This window comes from Camponotus floridanus, unplaced genomic scaffold (genome assembly GCF_003227725.1).
Source record: "Camponotus floridanus strain SB8 unplaced genomic scaffold, Cflo_v7.5 scaffold7, whole genome shotgun sequence".
Lineage (NCBI taxonomy): Eukaryota > Metazoa > Arthropoda > Insecta > Hymenoptera > Formicidae > Camponotus > Camponotus floridanus.
The window spans coordinates 3,092,328-3,112,141 of NW_020229838.1; the positions used below are offsets into that span (position 1 = coordinate 3,092,328).

General features: G+C 35.5%; 2 protein-coding genes across 3 annotated transcripts; one reads left to right on the forward strand and one right to left on the reverse strand.

The window, feature by feature from the left end:
- The first annotated feature begins 192 nt into the window (after positions 1 to 192).
- LOC105248428 lies at positions 193 to 19,068 on the forward strand. Its single transcript, XM_011253204.3, has 8 exons — positions 193 to 985; positions 2,022 to 2,234; positions 2,474 to 2,705; positions 10,234 to 10,448; positions 13,255 to 13,418; positions 15,821 to 15,912; positions 16,676 to 16,868; positions 17,865 to 19,068. The coding sequence occupies exons 1-8, from the start codon at positions 768 to 770 to the stop codon at positions 18,092 to 18,094; spliced, it is 1,557 nt and encodes a 518-aa protein (XP_011251506.1). The 5' UTR covers positions 193 to 767; the 3' UTR covers positions 18,095 to 19,068.
- Positions 7,545 to 9,676, reverse strand: LOC109609782 (voltage-dependent anion-selective channel protein 2-like). Of its 2 annotated transcripts, none has more exons than XM_020026630.2 (3): positions 9,302 to 9,676; positions 8,782 to 8,975; positions 7,545 to 8,103 (listed from the first exon to the last, which is right to left on the reverse strand). In XM_020026630.2, exons 2-3 carry the CDS (start codon positions 8,941 to 8,943, stop codon positions 7,858 to 7,860), a joined length of 408 nt encoding a protein of 135 aa, XP_019882189.1. In that variant the 5' UTR covers positions 8,944 to 8,975; positions 9,302 to 9,676; the 3' UTR covers positions 7,545 to 7,857. The 2 variants fall into 2 exon arrangements, with proteins under 2 accessions (XP_019882189.1, XP_025269560.1); XM_025413775.1 differs by having other exon boundaries at positions 8,782 to 8,995.
- Positions 19,069 to 19,814: the final 746 nt, after the last annotated feature.

A 19,814-nucleotide genomic window follows, 5' to 3' on the forward strand; every position in this document is an offset into this window, starting at 1 on the left:
GCACTCCATGAGGATTGCGGTAGTTGTAGAACGAGCGGGAGACCGATCGCTTTTACGACATTACCGCGAATCCACCCGTTCTCGGGCGAGTTTTAGGGTGAATCACGTTTGCGCAAGCCCGACAAGAGAGGTGCCGGAGCCAGAACGACGTGCAACAACCATGCGAGCTTTAGTTTTCGCCAGGGCCTCGTCGCGAAAAAAGGGTTGCACCTGCTCGAACCGAGGAGCTCTCCCATTGCGCTCTAACATGCCGCCTCGTGGTGCCAATCGCTTGTTTTTACGAGGACGATAATGCAATCTCGATCGTAAGGATCGCGTCGCGAAGGTATCCGGAGCGACGACATCGCATCGTCGAGCAATTAAATGAGAAGTGAGAGCGTAAAAGCGATGTTTGCATCGTTATTGAAAACGGCTACTTTGCATTTTACTCTCGTGAACGTGCTGAATTCGATTCGTGCGTTAATCCTACGTCGTTATCCCACGTTAAATCCTACGTTACATAAATGGTGCGCGCGCTTATTTAATCCGCTGTTTAAATAAATGAAAATTATATTTTAGCTGTCTTCCTTTTTCGGTGTAAACTTCTTCCGAGCTTCGAAAAAATCGCCGAAACTGTGTCATCGCGAGCTGTACGCTTCGAAACTAGTCGATGATCGAATTTATTAATCCTTCCTTAGCCGAGTGACGCTAAGTTTTGCCGAAAGACCACGTGAGGTATGCGAATGGAGGGAAAAACATAACGGATCTAAGAGAGTCGCCAGCGATATATGACGACTTGCGAAGTTCCTAGTGACTATATGGCAACGTCCACGGTGGTGGATCATCATGAGATCGTCGAGAAAACTTCTCAGGACGTTTCCGAGCTCATTTCCATGAACGTCTGTCCGCCGAGTAGTTTCCCAGACAAGTTTCAAGATTTCTTCGCGGCACTTACCGAAGACGGGGACGACTTACCCAGCATGCTCGAGAACAAACTCATACCGAGGTAATTAAAGTGGAATAGTATGCAGCGTATAATTATAGCGCAAAACACTTATTTAGGTAATAAATATTTATCAAGCTTTGGTGAAAATTCTTGAAATTTTCTCGCGAAAAAATCCCGACAAATTTAAACGTTTTAAGTGAAGTTTCATATCTCGAGAAAGAGCGATATTAAAATGTATATTAATGGGAAAATAAAAAAAATTAATAAATTACTGCATAAAGAGTCTAGCTTTTTATAAATTGATTTTTTAATTAACAACGGAAACGATATTAAAAACGATATTAAAACATCTTTACTGAAATGAATTTATTTGCGTGCGAGAGAGGAAGAAAATGCGACTTGATTAACTGCTAAACATAGAATCTCATGTTCCGTTGATTATTTCAGTATAATTAAATAACTATAAATAGAGGTGCACGCGGACACTGATCGAATCGGCGAATAATGCGATTAAATCATAATCGATGCTATTGATATTGAAGCAAGGAATAATTTCAGCATGCTTTACTTAGCGACTCTAGTGTCTCTAGTGTACGCTGTTATTGTAAATTGTTGTAAAATAATGCTTGAACAACAATAACTTGAAAAAAAAATATCGTTTTGTCCGAATAAATGTTTTGACGGACAAACATATGCAAAATTTCAATAATTCTCAAAAAAGGCAATAGTATTCGCTAACGCACAATCGGAGTAGAACTCGACTGCAACTTTCTCTCGAAATTACATTTCTCAAATTGAAGGATTATCCGGGCTGTTACGCTCGTGTCGTATTCGAGTTCGCGGCATGTAACGAACGTGCGTGGGAAGTCTTTGGTATTGGTTGAAGCCATTTGGGATTCTCGCAATCGGATTAGATGTTGTCGCGAATGCGATTCCAACGTTACCTCCGTATTTAGCGAAAAAGTGTCAATACTCGACTCGGTATCCGAAGATCGATAGAAATACGATAAAAATACGATTCAAATAGTTCGGAAAAATTAGATTGGACGTTATATTTGCAAATTTGAAATGTCCAAACGCATTATTATTTTCGTAGAAAAGTAGACGCCACAAGCGTGGACGCAAAAAACCGGCGATGCAGCAAGAGAACTGTTCAGAGGCGAAGCAGCGAGGTGGAGGTTCGCCTTCATCGCACCACGTTGTCCGGATCTCAGGGTCACAGCTGCGCGGATGGACTGAAATCGCCGATCCCTTCCAGACGCAGAAGCTCCAGCATCGCGGTCGCCAGACCAACGCCGGATCTGCATAGGTCGTTGTTTCCTCGTAAAAAGTGTAATTGATTAATCTTCGGCCATTGTGTTAACCCGTAAATCCGACACGTCGTTCGCTCGGTAATCAATCTGTCGAGACTGGCGCTTAAAACCCCGATATCGTCGCGTTTCCGCGAACCGCGCTGAATCTCGTTTCGCATCTTGAACAGCGAACATAAATTGATTAGAGAAATTTACGATGACGCTCGCGTGGAATATTCTATTTTCGTTGCGCTAGATTTCTGCAAGCGGAGGCTGGTCCCTGGGGTCACCTGTCACCCTCAGCCAGAAGCCCCACCAGGACACCGGCGTTGAGTCCTGGCGCCGTGTCGTCCTCGTCGCACCTGAGCGCGAGTGCGAGTCCATGCGGACCCAGTCCGACGAGTCCTTCCGGTCCAGCGACCGGAGCTCGTGGGACCAATCAGTATCGCAACAGAACAAGCAGCATGCCGGCGGTTCCACGTCACAGGGTAAGTGCGAAAGGAAAAGTAGTATAGAGGCAAATATAAAGGCAAATCAGATCAAAGCAAAAATTTCGCGATAATGAGAATTTAAATGAGAATTAAAAAAAAATATTCCTCTGGAAAGAGACTTCCCTGTGTTTTGTATAATGACTCTATCTTCCGCCGCGAGAATAATTTATGATCCGCAGATATTCAGTTGGCAGATAAATGATACGTACACAATGAGCGATAGGCAGATCGATAACGCGTGCGAAATTGAATTAATTTCCTCGACCATTATTGACGATAGCTGAAAATGTTGCTCCGAAAGGCTTCTTTCTTTATAACGGCGGAGTTTCGCGCGTGTACAGACAAAAATCAAATCGAATGCATCGGACTGTAAAATGGTACGGCAACACAATAACGATGGAAATGTCGCGGCTGTCATTCTTCTTGAATTTCAACCTCGCAGTGAATGTGAAATGGAAAATCGCAAAGCGACACAACGAACGAATGTACAGAGCGCTATCGCGAGAAATTACCATCAATTTCGTGTTACTGATTAAACCTGTATTAAACGATATTCGTCTATAATTCATGCCACAAAATTTGCAATTTTTGCAGTATTTAAATTATAATTTTGTATCGTGTACAAATATTTGTACCGTGCAAAAATATTTCTAAAGAAATAAAATACATATACATATACATTTATAAATGTATATGTATATGTATTTTATTTCTTTATATATATTTCTTTATATATATATATATATATATATATATATATATATATATATATAGGATACAGCGATACATGAAATTACAAATGGAATTCTATGAATTAATTCTTCTTGAATTTTGTCATAAATTATAGATCATTTAACGCAGTCTCTAATTCTTTTTCATTGTTGAAAACTGTTGGTGCACCATTTCAACTGTTACAATTTAAACTGAATATTGTCAGCACGTGAATTCGTAATTATCCCAAGCTTCGCAGAACGAAAATTTGATTTATTTTAAATTAAATTTAAAAAAGAAAGGAATTAATTTGTTACCTTTCGAGAGAAAACCTTGTTTTACCAAATTTTATATATAATGTACAAAATAAAGGTACGGTTATATACTTCTATTTATATATATATATATATATATATCTAATCTTCATTAAATTTTGACGGGCGTGGAGACGATACTAAATGGTATAAGCAGCCTGCTGCGTAAAATCTGCCAAGGATCTTGCGAGTTTAAGCTTCAACGTTGAGCGCCAATCCAACTTTGTGACCGCCCCTTATAATGTTTCCACAATCGATGTTGAATGAAAGGATTAACACAACCCCATCGTTTAGCTTCTGCAAGAGACTCGTGGCCAATTGTAAATCAGTGTTGGCTTTAAACCGCAAAGTCGATCTATCGTCGATTTTACACTTCGCCGCGGCACCCACGATCCATTTTTGCATATCGCCCCGTCTCGCGTATATCCCATTTGCCGCAACATCCAAGTCAGGATTTACTGAAGGGTAAAACAAATAATCGCGATTAGTAAAACGAAGGGAGCGATCCATGAATACATATATACACATTATAGATCGAAATTAGAGATATTATATTTTATGACGCGTCATAATTTTCACGACGCTATTTAAACAACTAGAATTCTCAAACAATCTCTCATAAACTGAAGTATAAAAATTTAATATAAATATTACTGATTAAAACAATAACACAAACTTTATCAGAGATAAAGATTTCATCTTCAATGTTTCTTTTAATAACATTTATCTTTGTACTTTGTTAATTGCTCCTACAAATAGATATGATTATTACTGAAAAATCAGTAACATTTGTGTGTGTGTGTGTGTGTGTGTGTGTGTGTGTGTGTGTGTGTGTGTGTGTGCGCGCGCGCGTCTGTCTATTTGCTAGCTTTCAAAATTTTTTTCTATTTTTTTTTGGATTACTGTTCTTTTTTTGAACGCTAATACAAATCTGGGGAATGAAAGTATATAACTAATATTTAAATTCAGTTTTATATATAAGTTATATTTATTTTTATTTTTAAAATGTAAAATGTAAAACAAATAATTAAACAAGACTTTTAGTCAAAAAATATTTCTTTAACTAAATATATAATTATAAATTTATGCCATATGTATTTACGTCATATATATAATATGACACATTTTAAAATAATACTGATTGAAATCACCATCATACCTGATTCTTTCCGTGAGATTTTATTGATTCGCAATACTATATTTAAAGTCATGTGAATATATGATTGTTCATTATTTTTGATAATATATTTTGATTCCATTTAAGAGAAATTAATTTTTCATCCGCGTTTCTTTAAACAAAATTGTTCATTATTTTTGATGGTACATTCTAATTCCATTTAAGAGAAATTAATTTGATTTTTTAGCTGTGTTTTTAAACAAAATTTTTCACGTGCAACGTTACGTAATTCTTACACGAACATAATAGTATCGGTTTACGGTTCCGAGTTTTGCTACACTATCGCATGACATTGTCAAACCCCTCCTCCCTTTCTACATTAATGTCACTAATTATCGCCCTTGCTCAACCGAGAAAATTGATAACGCCGGCATATGCCAATATATGCTAAACGATTTGTATTACACGTCCATATTCCGCCTATCTGGATGCGGAACAACGGGTTCCCATTACAGTCGCTTCAACGAGGCACGTTTAACCCCCATTACTTAGCACGCGAGAGGTAATCTAACGGTTCTGCTCAACGAGGATGCTCGACTGCACGTAAAATAACAGGCAGTTAGTAAAAGAGAGCATTATTAAAATAGAGCGAAATTGCTTTGCGTATTTTTTCCTCGAAAAGATATTATTTTTCATTGGCAACGACAACGTTTTACGTAAAACACAGAGCACATTGATTTCGCAGGGACGCGTAAGCATAAATATTGTATTACGGATCCCGCGTTTACCTTTGCACCACACAGAGAGCCCGTATTCGTGTGGTATACAGGTACATCGAAAATGCAAATCCACATCGGAGCAACCATAAACCAGACCGATGTCGTTCTTCGTCACCTTGTTCACGGCTGTCTCGTAGCCAGCTCGATAGCCCAAGAGGAGATCCCTACATTTCACCACTATTGTGCCGAGCAAACTGGTGCCCGAATTTAGATCGTTGGCTGGAAATTCGGTAATTTGCACGATTTGACATTTGATATATTAACGCGATTACTCGCATAATTGACAAGCAAACGTTTCCAACTCGAAAATCCAAAATGTTGTGGAAATACATAGAAAGTATCTTGATAAATAATTTTACGATTTTTGCTTAAATTCACTCTGATGTGATAAAATAAATCACATAAAATTTTCTAGTCTATTTTTTCTTTTTTCTCTAGTCTATTTTTTATTTTATTTTATTATTCGTAATACGTATCTTTTAACCTTTTGTTAACAGGACTTTGCGTTTTTAATAGCTTCAATTGCTTAAACAATTATTTATAAATTTCAACAATCAATAACTGAACTAAAACCGTAGTCTATAATTAGGATAATTAATAATTAATTAATAATAATATATAATAATTAGTTTTTTTCTTAAAATCTTTTTATGTCTCCTCTTTTTTAATAGTAAAATAAAAATATAAGATAATTTAATGTTGAGAATCGTTGAGAATTTATTTTATCTTCTCTCAAAGTAAATTCGATAAACAAAAATAATATACATTTATCAAGATGCTCTCTATGTATTTTTAAAATTTTTAAAAATTTTTGAATTGTGTGACATTTCCTCGTGAGATATTTTCTTTTGATGTAGATATAAAATTATTCAATTTCACCGTGCGAATTGTATAAAAACAATCGTATTTTATATCAAAAGTTGATATAAATTTTCTATTTTATTTCTCTATTTTATTGAATTATTTCCCTATTTTATTGACGCTGTTTGTAAATCTATTTATTTGTGGCCAAAATTTAATTCATCCGTCTTTGTATGCATCGACAGATCTGTAATTTCTATTTTATCTCTTTAAAATTCAACGCGAAAGTTTATTATGTAATTTATTTTGTGCCATATCGATAAAATCGCAATCTCGCTGTTGCTATCGAAACTTCCAGAAATGACGCTTCGATGGCTATTGTGAAAATTCGTGTTTGCGGAAAAACCGCGGTTTGTTAGTAAATATTCAGAATACTGAGATATTTAGTGCTGCGTTTCCGTGACATTAGTTAGAAAGGAGTTTATCAACGCATACACAATTAAATTGTTTGTTGAAATTTCTCTTGAATGCAATTGTGAAAATATGCGGCAAGAGAGAGAAAGTGAAATTAATTATCCGAGGACAAAAGGCGAATGAAACAGTGTTTCAATCGATATGTGCAATCTCTTTATACATCATATTTCTATATATCTATCGTTATAGAAAATGTCAGGAGAAAATTTTCGAATGCGAGTGCATGTGCCGTTGAGATAATTAATTAAATGCAGGGGAAGGGGGGAAAATGTATGTACTAAAGGTATTTTGATGTTTCAGCAATTTTTTTATACTCTCAATATTAATTTGATGAGTTGGACGTAATTATTATTTGAAATGTATGGAAATGCTTTTCATATCATGCAATATTAGAAATTAATCTCATATATATAATAATACATATGTTTGTTATTTTATATCTAATTGTGTATGTATTAATATACATTACAATATTATTTCATAATATTATGCTACATAACATATATACTATATAATACAGATAAAATAACACACATATGTATCAGTATATTAAAAATATGTGCGTGCATAAAATTCTCTTTTAAAAAATGACACGGTACTTTACATAACATTTTTTTAAGAGGTTTGGAAAGACACAATATAATCAATCTTTTTCATCCTTCATAGATAAAAATATAAACATAGTATGTAAAGCCTTTTATCTATCGTTCAAACAGCGATCTAATAGAAGCTGTTACCTTGCAAAACTTTATAAATGGAGAATAAATTTGTTCCGCGAATTTTTTGCCGTGCTTGATAGAAAAGCCTAGGTTTTATGACAAACCTACGAATATTGTCAGTGAACCAATTAACTTTTAAATCTTTAGAAGAAAGCGTTGACATTTGCCTTCGGGAAAAGTCAGAAAAAAAATCTATCGCGAAATTCCGATAAATGTAAAACTAATTATATAGATTTAATTAGAGTGCATAAACTGACAGATCTCGCAGCGTGCGTTGATCCTCTCGTTTGCGAATTGCGAGCCGACCTTCACGCTTTTCGCGGACGTCTGCGGATTGTAAGCGCACTCGGAGAGCAAATCGACACCCTTCATTAGCAGCCCGTTAAACTCATATCCCAGAAGAAGCACGCCTTCAGTCGTCCATTTCAGCAGCAGAGCTCCGGCGTCCGTCTTGTACTTCGTTTCCATTAAACCGCTCAACTATGCCACCAATTCATTGTGAATAAATTATCTCTAATTTTCTTTTAGAGCTTTTATATATCTCACTCAAGTATGATGTCTAATTTCAAGATTACTTAAGAACGTTTGATTAATATTATTCGAATAAACTATTATAATTCGACTTTTAATATACGATTTAAAAGGCAAAAAAATATATACAACATTTATCGAACCTATTAATATTGCGATAAAATAATTATTTTATGAATATTAAAGTATTATTATATGCATATAAATTATAAAGATAATAAAAAAAAACATCATTTTTTTTTATCCTTTTATGGCAACAGTTCGCCACGTGTTCGAACTTAATCATACGCGCATAATATTGCTCGTATAATCCGATATATAATTAAAAGTAAATATTGCCGCATATATGAAATAGTTGACTCAGCTACATTTTCTCGTAAAATTTTTCACAGAATACGCGTGTAGCATATCATTCTCATGAACAATAAATAATGAATGAGTGGTGAAATGAATATATGAAAAAATAATATATTAGCGTACAGCAATATATATAGGTCAATTCGTTTTATGGTTCAACAATTTCTATGGCAAGAAATTTATATTATTCCGTAAAATTTAATTTAAAAATTTAGACGAAAGTCTTGCGATTCTCGATAACATTTTTTATGTAATATGTATCCATCCTACCTTCGACGCCTCGAAATTCAAAGTTGTGTCACTTGTCATTTGGAACCTCTTGGCGGATTTAGTCTTGACGTTGAGTTTGATAAGGCCCTTGCCTTGATGGTAGGCCGTCTTGAAGACATCCCTTGCATTTTTCCCGAGGTCGGCAAAACTTGGTACCTCCATTACGAATTCAGGATTGAATAAATTATCTTCTTCTGTTCAGAATTTTTTCTCTCTAATATTAATATGTTAGTAATATAAAATATGTTATAAAATGTCTAATTATAAAAGTTTCTTTTCTTTTGCTTTTTTAATACAGCACGATTTATACGCGTAATTATTCAAATAATTTAAGATTCAAATGTTTCCAATTTGTATCTAAAATTATTGCTCCCTACCTTTCATTTATCTTTAATTTATTAATTATTCAAGATTAATGCGGACCGTTTATTTTATTCTACAATCTTTTTGATTTGATATTCCATCTATAAATCGGAATAACCACTTTAATCATTTCGGTATTTTTCTTATCAAAACGTACGTTTTTATCCTATTGAATAATCTGAAACTCAGCAGATTAAAGCTCTGATGTAATTTGAAGTGACGACGTACGCGAGAATTCCTCGACATGACGAAAACATGGTCAATGTCAATTGCTCGTCGCGGGTTCGAATGGGACTGGGGAATAGACTGATTAATCTCGCGACTTTTATAGAGAGACGAGGTCGATGCTTTTTTCACGCTTTACTGCGAATATCGGAATAATAAAGTGAACTTGATCGAGGAAGGAAGTGAGGCGCTATCGTTTCAAACTATCGATGAATACGGATCGAGGATCGTTCGGACCGAACTTAATACAATGCGTTCGTGTAAGTGCATGCATTTGAACGAGCTAACCCTGAATGATGTGATGAATGATGTCACTGTACAACGTATATGTACATCGATCAGCGAATGCGTTAGGATTCGCTCTGACCCTAATACGAAGAGTCTAGTGCGTACTTTTGTCGCCTTTCCACCTCGCTTCGCAAGGACAACAAATGATACATGACAACAAGGCCATTCAGTGCAATTTACATAGCTTTATATCTCGATTTACATCATGTTGATTTAATTTAATTTAATCAAATGCATCGGAAAATCGCACGTATCATGTGTAATACAATTTGCCAATTATCGATGATGTTTAGTAGGATTATTTATTTTCTATGCAACGTATTAAATTATCTTTCAATATCGTCCCATCAAATGTATAAACAGTTAGGTATAAGTATCAACAGTTATATTACAGAATAAATTAAAAATGTCTGAAAATAAAAAAAAATATCACCAAGGAAGCGAATTTTCTTCTAATTTGTAACAATTTTTAATTTTTCAAGACTGTTGGCTCCATATAATCGATGTGAAATAGATATCCATTCATGTTGGAAAAAATTAAGCGAATTGATCTCACATAATTGTTGCTTGTTGTAGCCAATGCTGGCCGATACGAAGCGTAGCGGCGCAACGGGAGGCGAGGAGAGCGAGATCGAAGATGGGGTGGAATATTACAGACTACGATCTTTCTCCATAACGGCGAACGGGATCTACAACTTGGGCGATTCATTAAAGACACGACGCAGCAGAAGCATTAACAGCGTCACTTCGTCCACCAGTTGTAGCAGTACTCGGGAGAGCAGGTTGCTCAGGTGAGAAATACTGAAACTGAACATTGTTATGGATGATGGCGGAAAAGAGGGGGATAATTTTCCTTCAAAATTAACGTCGTTTCCTGCCACATTCCAACTTTTGTCGAAATTGTTAGAGTTATTTCGAAAATAGTAAAGCTTCAATCAAAAATAACAATTTATTTAACCGGAAAGTTTCACAAATAAAAACAATGCATACTTTTCTCTTTCTTTCTCTCTCTCTCTCTCTCTCTTAGAGTTATAGTGGAATTGCAATAAAAGTGTTTTGTAATTACTTTTATTGCGTGATGATTGCATTTTCGATGTTTACAATTTCCAACTGTAAAGAGAAGAGCGAGATTGTGCACGAACAAAAATAATTATATTCTCTTTTATAATATTATTCAAATAATAATAACGAGAATTATAACAGTATTGTAGTTGTAAGACTAAACTTCAATGACTGAATTATAATTGGATACTTTCGTCTCTATGGTAACCGCAAATAATGTAATATATAAAAGTATAATGCATGGGAAGAGAGGGACATGCTGGAAAATAATCTTCCACGTGGTACACGTGCATTTCCTCCTCTGCGTTTTCATCTCCCCGGATTCGACTCGGCTGTTTATTTTCCTTCTCAAGGCTTCGTTGCAATGACGATTTCGAAAACAAAGAAAAATACATCCAATGTTTCCCCTCGCATAATTTTATGTAAAACACAAATTTTTAATGTGTTATATAAACTCTTAATTTGTTTTAATTAATTATCTTTTTGAGAATATACATCGAAACGATATAAAGATGATATTATTTTAATAGAAAGTAAATAAATTTTGCGCGAATAAAGATAACATACATATAGTGTAAAAGAAGTAGTTAAAATCGATCAACACTGGCAATATTTATTGAGATAAAAAAATCACAATCACGACGTTTCGACCATAGGTTTTGGTCCTTTTCGAGTGAACTACAAAAAAATTATTTCCAGTAATACAACAAACAAGAAAAATTAATGATACTAAATTACATAGATGTTCAAATAAGATTACATATAGTGTATATTGATATTTTTATTTACACAAAAAATATTAACGTAATATTAACAAAAATTAAATTGTTTATATTATTATATTATTATATGTATAGTATATTATATTATATATTATATGTATAATGATTATCGTTATGTTTGTTCATCCGCTGGACAAATTTAAAACTTATTTGATAAACCTCGGAGAATGTTGATTGTGTACATTAGAAACTGTAAGTAAAAGTTCGACTAGCCTTTGACACAGGAGGTTGACACACGCCAAATCTAAATTTGCCACCGGTAGTTTCCGTTCGGAAACTACATCGGAGAGAGCTCTAAACTTCGAACGGCTATTTACGCTTCCATGCGTCGCGAAGTAGATCATATTCGCACCCTCTCTCTTCTCGGTTTATCAGCAGCTACTCGATTTACTCATCAACTCTCCCGTGCGATGCGCAAATTCCGAGTAAATGCGACTTCGCCAACACTTAAGGGCGTCCTAATTGCCCGCGGGTAATTACACGCCAGGGTGTAAAGGATGTCGGGAGGATTAGACGTCGTAAAGAAAGTCACCCCCGACAGTAGCAGTCATCGGGCGGTTTTAAAGAAAATTAAAGACCGGTCGCGCTTAACGTCGGGCACCTCCACTTGTCTTCTCTCTTCCTTTACGCGTGTAATTTCACCGACGTGATTTTCTACATCGTCGAATCTCAAAAGACCGTTCTTTTTTGTACATACGGTGAAAAATGGCAGCGACGACCGTCCTGAGGACGCAATGCGCAATCTTGGAGAGTGCTTCTTTAACGAGAAAAATCCAGGCTTCGAAAAGAACGAGGAGACAGACACGAGGGTGGACGTATCGGTGCAGCTGTGGCGAATAATTTCGATCACGAGAGGCGCAAGCTGTCTTGTAAATTCTCTTGTCTGTAGAAAAGTCGACGATTTAAAGAGATAGAAAATTTCTAGCGTCGTTACCGCAACGCACGGCTTTGCGTAGCTTTTTTCTCTTGCTACTGGAAGCAAAATCCTCATTTTACAGATCAGTTCGTTTTAACGAACGCGTTTTTTGTCACTTGTCTCTTCGCCGTTTTCCATTTCAAAAGCACACGTATAGACGTACACGGGTATGCACTTTTACTCAATTTTAAATATAAAGTACAAAGTATATACGAAATAAGCTCGAAAAATATTCCAGTAACGATGATAATAACGAGAAGGGAAGATTATTATTAGACCTCTGAATATGAAGCGGAGTTGATGGTTGCGGAAAAGTTTACTTTAACTTTGTAACGGGATGACATGTCTTTCGTATAGCGCATTTTCCTAAAAGTAAAACTACCATGACACATTTTCGCTGCGCGCAGTCTCATTTTCGTTGGGATCGTAAAAAATAAAATTACTCGATATCGCGCATTATGGCATAATAACCGTATCAACCGTATTAAAATCGAGCCAAAGTAGCCATAATAGCATAATATCGAGCTTGATAAAAATCGTCGGAATTATATACGTTTCCTGAATATAAGCTAAACTACACGTATTTATATAATCTGAGAATGAAATTATCGTCATTTGTTGCCTTAACAAAGAGGCTGCTTGGGCCGCGCGTGTTCCTGGGATAATGACGAGAAATAACGCGGCTGAATCGCGTAATTGCACATCTGATTAGGATGCGATATAAATAAAATTGCGACTTCCAAGTGCGCGATTCTGAATGTAGCCGTGTTAATTCCGCGCATGTAATCTACCTTCTTTGGATTTTATTCCTCTCTTTTTCTCCTTCCCTCTTTTCAGTTCGGCCTCGCAGCTCTCCGACATGGAGACGGGGGAGGAAGCCAGCAACGAACGGGTGACGACTTACAAAGTAGGCATGCTGGGCGCGTCGGAAGTCGGGAAAACCGCCCTCACCGCGCAATTCACTACGAGCGAGTATATTTGCGCTTACGACGCTTCCCTCGGTAAGAATATTCAAATTAGAAATCTCTCCAGATCTAATTTTGGTATCGAAATGATTGATTCGCGACGCAACGATCGGTTCTTCTGGATATGAAATATATTCCCGAAGTCATTCGCGCGATTAAAATTCATGGATTTTGCCAGAAGAAATAACAATTATTTTCTTCGTCGATGGATAGATGATGACGAATAGATATCTCTTTTCAATCGCAAACTACGTGCCATATCGTTTTCATCGCCGTGGAGGAAATTGATGTCGTCTCCGCGTTTCTGCTTCGGAAAGAGCTCGAATAGAGCTCTTCTCTTTCCGGAATCTTTGCGTACGGCAGATCATTGTGATGGCTATTTTGCATTTAATATAATTGTAAGTTCTCTCTCTCTCTCCCTCTCTCTTCTCTCTTTCTCTTTCGCGAGAAAGTGATTATTCGCGAAATTGTGCGCGCTTTTCCGAGATTCGATGAGAATTAATTACTCCGATGGAAAATGTATTGACCAGCCTATTTACGCGTAACATATTTCCCTTTAAATATTTTGATTGCATCAAAATAATTGCCCGATTATATTGTCGACAAATTATTCTTCGTAAATGGCTTTACTGCCGCGCTCAAATTACTTTGGTACGTCAAATTGCATCCCGTTAATCTTTTCAATTCGCTCAGTTTCCATTCGCGTTCCAAACGTTGTCGCGCGTGCAATAAACGGCCTCGTACTATATTCCTTTTGTAGATCGACAATCGGCAAATGTATTGTGCGAGTTGATATTTATTCGAGAGAACGAAATTCGATCGTATCTCGTGCGAGAGTGCGATAACTTTCAATATAACACATAACAATAAGCAACGTGACGCGGAGAGTTTAGCGAAGTCCGACCGGGTTAATTAATTTGTTCGAAATGATTCGTTTCGAGATACAATTGCGCCTATAATGAATCGTTCATTGGCGCGTTCACGCCATGTTTACACGCCATGTTTTCTCCTCGTTCGCGAATTCCATTCACGACGCAAATTTGCTCGCCCGTTAAATAAGCTTCAATGCTTAATTAAAACTCGCTCGTTAACTCGACTCGCATAACGCGTTTTTTTCGCTTTTCGATAACATCCTCCATCAATGCAGAAAAAAAATAAGTGTCGAATCAAAACTTATATACTTAAACTAACGCGTTCATTGTTTCGTATATACGCAATTTCTAATCTTCTTCGAAGAATTTAATAATTTTAAATTTCAACAATATTATAGTCTTATTTTAATATTGTAATTGTCGTCTCAAGAATATATAATTATTTAATTCTACTTTAAGAAAATTCTAATCTTTGATTTAAAAATGTTATTTTCTATCTAACATTGTTTCTTTTCCATTCGAGAAAATTAAATCTTAAATCATAAGAATATATTTTTCTCGAACTTGAACTGTACAAAATGGCTTCATTCAAGTAAGCAATTATTCAAGCAATTATATTTTTCTTTAATTAACATAATGTAACCTCATTTCAAGATTTCCAAAACTAATTATATTTTTAAAACAAGAGTGTCCTTTTTTTCTGTGAAGGGAATACTCTTTTACGCTTCGTGTGACGCGGAAGAAAACAATCGTTTCGTATCAATCAGAATTTTCAGATATTGATCTTCGTATCGAGATGCAGTTTGAGCAGCTTAGTGCATTCGATAGCGATTTGTAACGCATTGTACTTTGAGTGAAAACGACGAGATAGAAAACAATAAGCGGCTTGTTGTTGACCCGAGAAGGAAATGGCTTCTCCGTTTCCTTATTCCTTGGAGCGCGTACGTGTACAATATTTTACCGTCAGCGAGGTCACTCTCGTAGTGGCTTTCAACGCTGATTTTATTGAAACTGTACAAGCTTCTGGACCCGCGTTTCGAATACGGGCCGGCGGCGATCCGCGAGAGCTTTCAAAGCTGACCCCTCGTCGTATCGATTTTGTATCGAGGCTATCGTTTCGCCGAGGGACCAAAATCGATATTTTCTATATTACGTGTGGGAAATAAAAAACACATCTTTCTTTTCTCGAATTCTCTTTGGCAATACGGACCCGACTTGAATTGTTAATGATTCGCCAGGGAAAGAACGATTAATCGGTTCTAGGATTTTATCGGTGTTTTGGGTGCAATTAGGTCCGTCTCTTCGGATAAATATTCGCGCATGACGCGTACATCTCCTCTCGGTAATCTCGTATAAGATTAATGAGAGATCGAGCCTAATTTGCGTAACGAGGTGGCAGTTAATGAAATATATGATCGCCGAGAGAAGACCCGGAAACGTTATTGTCGGAGATCGGAGCGGTATATTAATCATGTTGTTTCATCTGTTTCAAAATTATTTACTTGATGTATCAGCGGCGCGATGAATAATTCGGGATGCATCGCGAATTTCAATTTTCATTTCCAGATGAAGAATACGGGCAGAAAAGCGTCTCCGTGATGCTCGACGGGCAAGAAACGGAATTGGAGATCATCGATCATCCCGCCGCGGAAATGTCAGTGAGTATAACAAATGCAATGTCTTCCTGCTTATGTAGAAAAACTCTGCCGTTAAAAATAACGACAATCGGGCGATCGAAATTACGTAATAAATTGCATTGGATGAAATTTATCTGACGCTTTACGGCAAGTAGAGTAGTTATAACACGATATCATCCACATCTAGAATTCCTTTTATCGTCGCTGATTAAATGTCAACGTAAAAAAAACCGGGATACGCGTTTCGATATAAACTACACGCGAGATAATAGGCGTAGATGAGAAAGAAAGAGATCGGAGAAACGTAGGTGTTATTCTTTATCCGTTAAAGAGAACGAATAGACTCGAGAGAGTCAATAACACGGAAGAGGAAGCAAGTGAATTATTTGTTTGGATTTATCAAGATAAATTGGAGAAAGGTTTCCGCGTGGGTACATAATATGATATGGTATGAAATGTATAAGCTGTATGGAACAAAAAGCGTGTAAACAGCAATGCACTGCCGTAAAGAATTGGTCGGAAACGTACGCGCGAATTATTATTGAAAAATAAATAATTTCTTTTTTATACAACAATTTCTATACAATAATTTCTTTTTTATACAACATACATTTCTGTTCCATTTATTGTGCAGTATTGCATGTGTCGCGTCACAGCGGAATTCATTATTTGTGAAAAAAAAGAAATAATAATAATAAAAGCTATTCGCCGAATCTATTTTCATCATCGCCGATGATCGATGTTTTTCGCCGAGTTTTTCCATTTTTCTTTTCATTTTTCTGAGGTCGAGAGTTTTTGTTCGACCTACAATCCGGACGTGTACGTAGTGGTGTACTCGGTAGTGGACAGAAGGAGCTTTAAAGCCGCCGAGGAGACGTTGCTCTATTTGTGGAAAAGCGATTACATGGCTACTCGCGGTGTCATTTTGGTCGGTAATAAAGTCGACCTCGAAAGAAAGCGGGAGGTTCCATCGGTGGGTGAGTATAGATGAATTTTTGTCCAAATTTCCCAACGCAATTACGATTCGCAAACCCTTTCAATGAAGTCCCGAGAGAAAATATAAGTCAATCAAATTTTTAATTGGAGGAAAATCCTCATTACTGTGAGAGTCGCAAGAAAAAAATATTTTTAGCATTTTTTTTGACACAAGATGATTTTAATAAAAATGTCTTATTGCACACTGTTGTTAATGAAAATCTCATATTGATTGTTTTTTTACAATACATTTTGCAAAATTGGATTAAAAGACAATATGGTAGCTGTACGTCATGCTTTGTTGTCAACCTGTTTTAAAAATTATTTCGATTGGAACAAAATGACCTATACTTTATAAACTATATGAATGTATAGTTATCGTTGTATACGTACAAAGACTTAAAAATATTAATCTATTGGTAAAATGTCAAACTTCTGAAAAATAAAAATATTATTAGAGAAAATCGAGTTTACGATTAAAAAATATTTTCTTAAATAGTAGACAAAAAATCGACAAAATAAATAACGATAACTATACGATAAAAATACATCCCTTTTTTATTTCTGATTAATTCCCTGAATAATTCCCGAGACAGTCTAATAATATATAAAACGTATGTTTATTTACATTACTTTTTTTAAATTTTATTTCCAGCATTCACAAATTGTGTAGAATCAGTATATCGATAAGACATTTTTATTAGAAACTTTATGTTAAAATATTTTGTACCTTTTTTTACAATAGATAGCTTGTTAGATCAAGATCCTTATTATATGTGTTTTTAGATCTATATAAATTTACTATCACGCTAAGGTTGACGAAATAAGCTCGAAAAAAGCATTTAACGAATATTGATGATAAAATTACAATAAAAATATAATATAAAAATAATATAAAAATAAAATGCGACGCGTAACGCGGTAAAAAGATGAATAAAAGAATCTGCAAAGATTTCAAAATCGCAATGGACATTCGAATCCTTGATTTCTGCCGATAGTCGGTCGTCATCTGGCGAACAATTGCGGCTGCAAATTCATCGAAACCTCCTCGGGTCTGGCCCATCACGTGGACGAGCTCTTAGTTGGCATTCTAGCGCAGATCAAGCTGAATCCGCAGCGGGACCAAGCCGCCAGACGTCATCGGAGCAAGCACCGCAGGCGAATCCTGAAGCATCTGCTCGGGTTCAAGAGGAAAACCAAAAGTTGCGAGAATCTCCTCGTTCTCTAACGTACCTTCGTTCCTTCGCATACGGCGAAGATAATGATTTCGCCGGATATCGAATATTTCGAGCGATTGTCGTCTCAATCGGCTCGAAAAGAAACGTGCGCTATCTGCGGCGAGTCTTGTCGATCGCGCTCACGTAGACGAGAAACGTATCTGATAAAAGCCGAATCGGCAGCGCGAAGTAGGAATATCGAGCAGGCTCTCGTGGCACCAATTGTAAGATGGAAGAGTTCGCGCGATACGTGACAAAAATCGTCGAGCTTTCGCAGAGAAATAAAATATGAGTATCGCTTCATCATACGATTCCAAAGCGTGATTTTTTTATACGAAACGTGACGCGGTGGATTATTAAAGTAAAGAAGATTAATGCAAAATTTTGTTGCGAAACGCGCACTTACATGCATAAGTAATAATTTTATGAAAGAGTATCAATGTGTGTGTATTGCGTCGTATTTCTCTCTCTCTCTCTCTCTTTCTCTCTTTCACCGAGAATAATTGTTATTGTATATTTCATCAAGAACAATTTTGATGTTTATGTCATCTCGCGCGGCTTATGCAACGCTGCAATTCATTAAGAGGACAACGCGACGCTAAATAGCAGCGAGAAACAAGTCGGGAATAATCATGAATGAATAATGGGATGTACGATAAAAATTATATATACGAGAGATACGAATTCTGACAAGCGAGCTAACGCAAAGTCATAAGAGGAAATGTGATTTATCGTAACACGTGGCGTTGACAACAGGAGGCTACGCGCTGCTGTCCATCGATTTTTGTGAAGTTTGCAGAAATAATATTATACTGCCAATATATAAAATCATCTTTCACATGAGTTTCAGAAGTAAAATGATAGAGAATTAAAAATAGTTTCTTATATATACGCTTATGTAGCCGCAAGAAGTAAGACAAGTATTACTTAGCAACTTTAAAAGTGTTATGTTTTATAATAACAATTATTATCCAAAGAATATATCAGTGAAACTGTCATCAAAAAATAGTTATGAACTCTCTTTTTCTTTTTTTTTTTGGTTTTTTATTATTAAGAAAACAAGCAAAAAAATTTATATAAATCAACTGCACTTGAACCTGCATAGTGCTTCTGCTGCTAAGCTATTTATACTCATACGTTCAATATTAATCCTGAATAGCTACAAGTATATGCGCTGCAAGAACCTATTTTTATTCTCTCATAACTTCTAAAGCCCATTCGAAAGATTACACATATTGATAGTATATTTTTTATCATTTCCAGGGATTATATTCCCTATTTTTTTTTTATTATAGAGAAAAAAGGGAAAAATCGTGACTAAAGAAAGGAAATTAAACAAAAGAGAAATTGTAACTGATGAATTTACAATCATATCAAAAGATTAAAATAAATTTTAATCTTTTAAATTTTAACATTTTAAAATAATAAAACTGATGTATTATTTAAACAATAGTATTTTCAAAAATAAGCACAATATATATTTAATATATATAATTTCTGATAAAATTTATATGAGATTTATAGGCACTTTAAACATTTTGACATAATTATTAACAAGTTAGTATATATAATATCATAATATATATTTATATATTTTCAACATAACTATTAAATGGTATAAAAATGAATACGGAAAGCAGTAGCATGTTTTAAAATAATAATTGGCACATTTTAAATAATAATATATTTATTGTATTTTAATCAGTATCAATAGTTTTGAGTTTTCTGCTT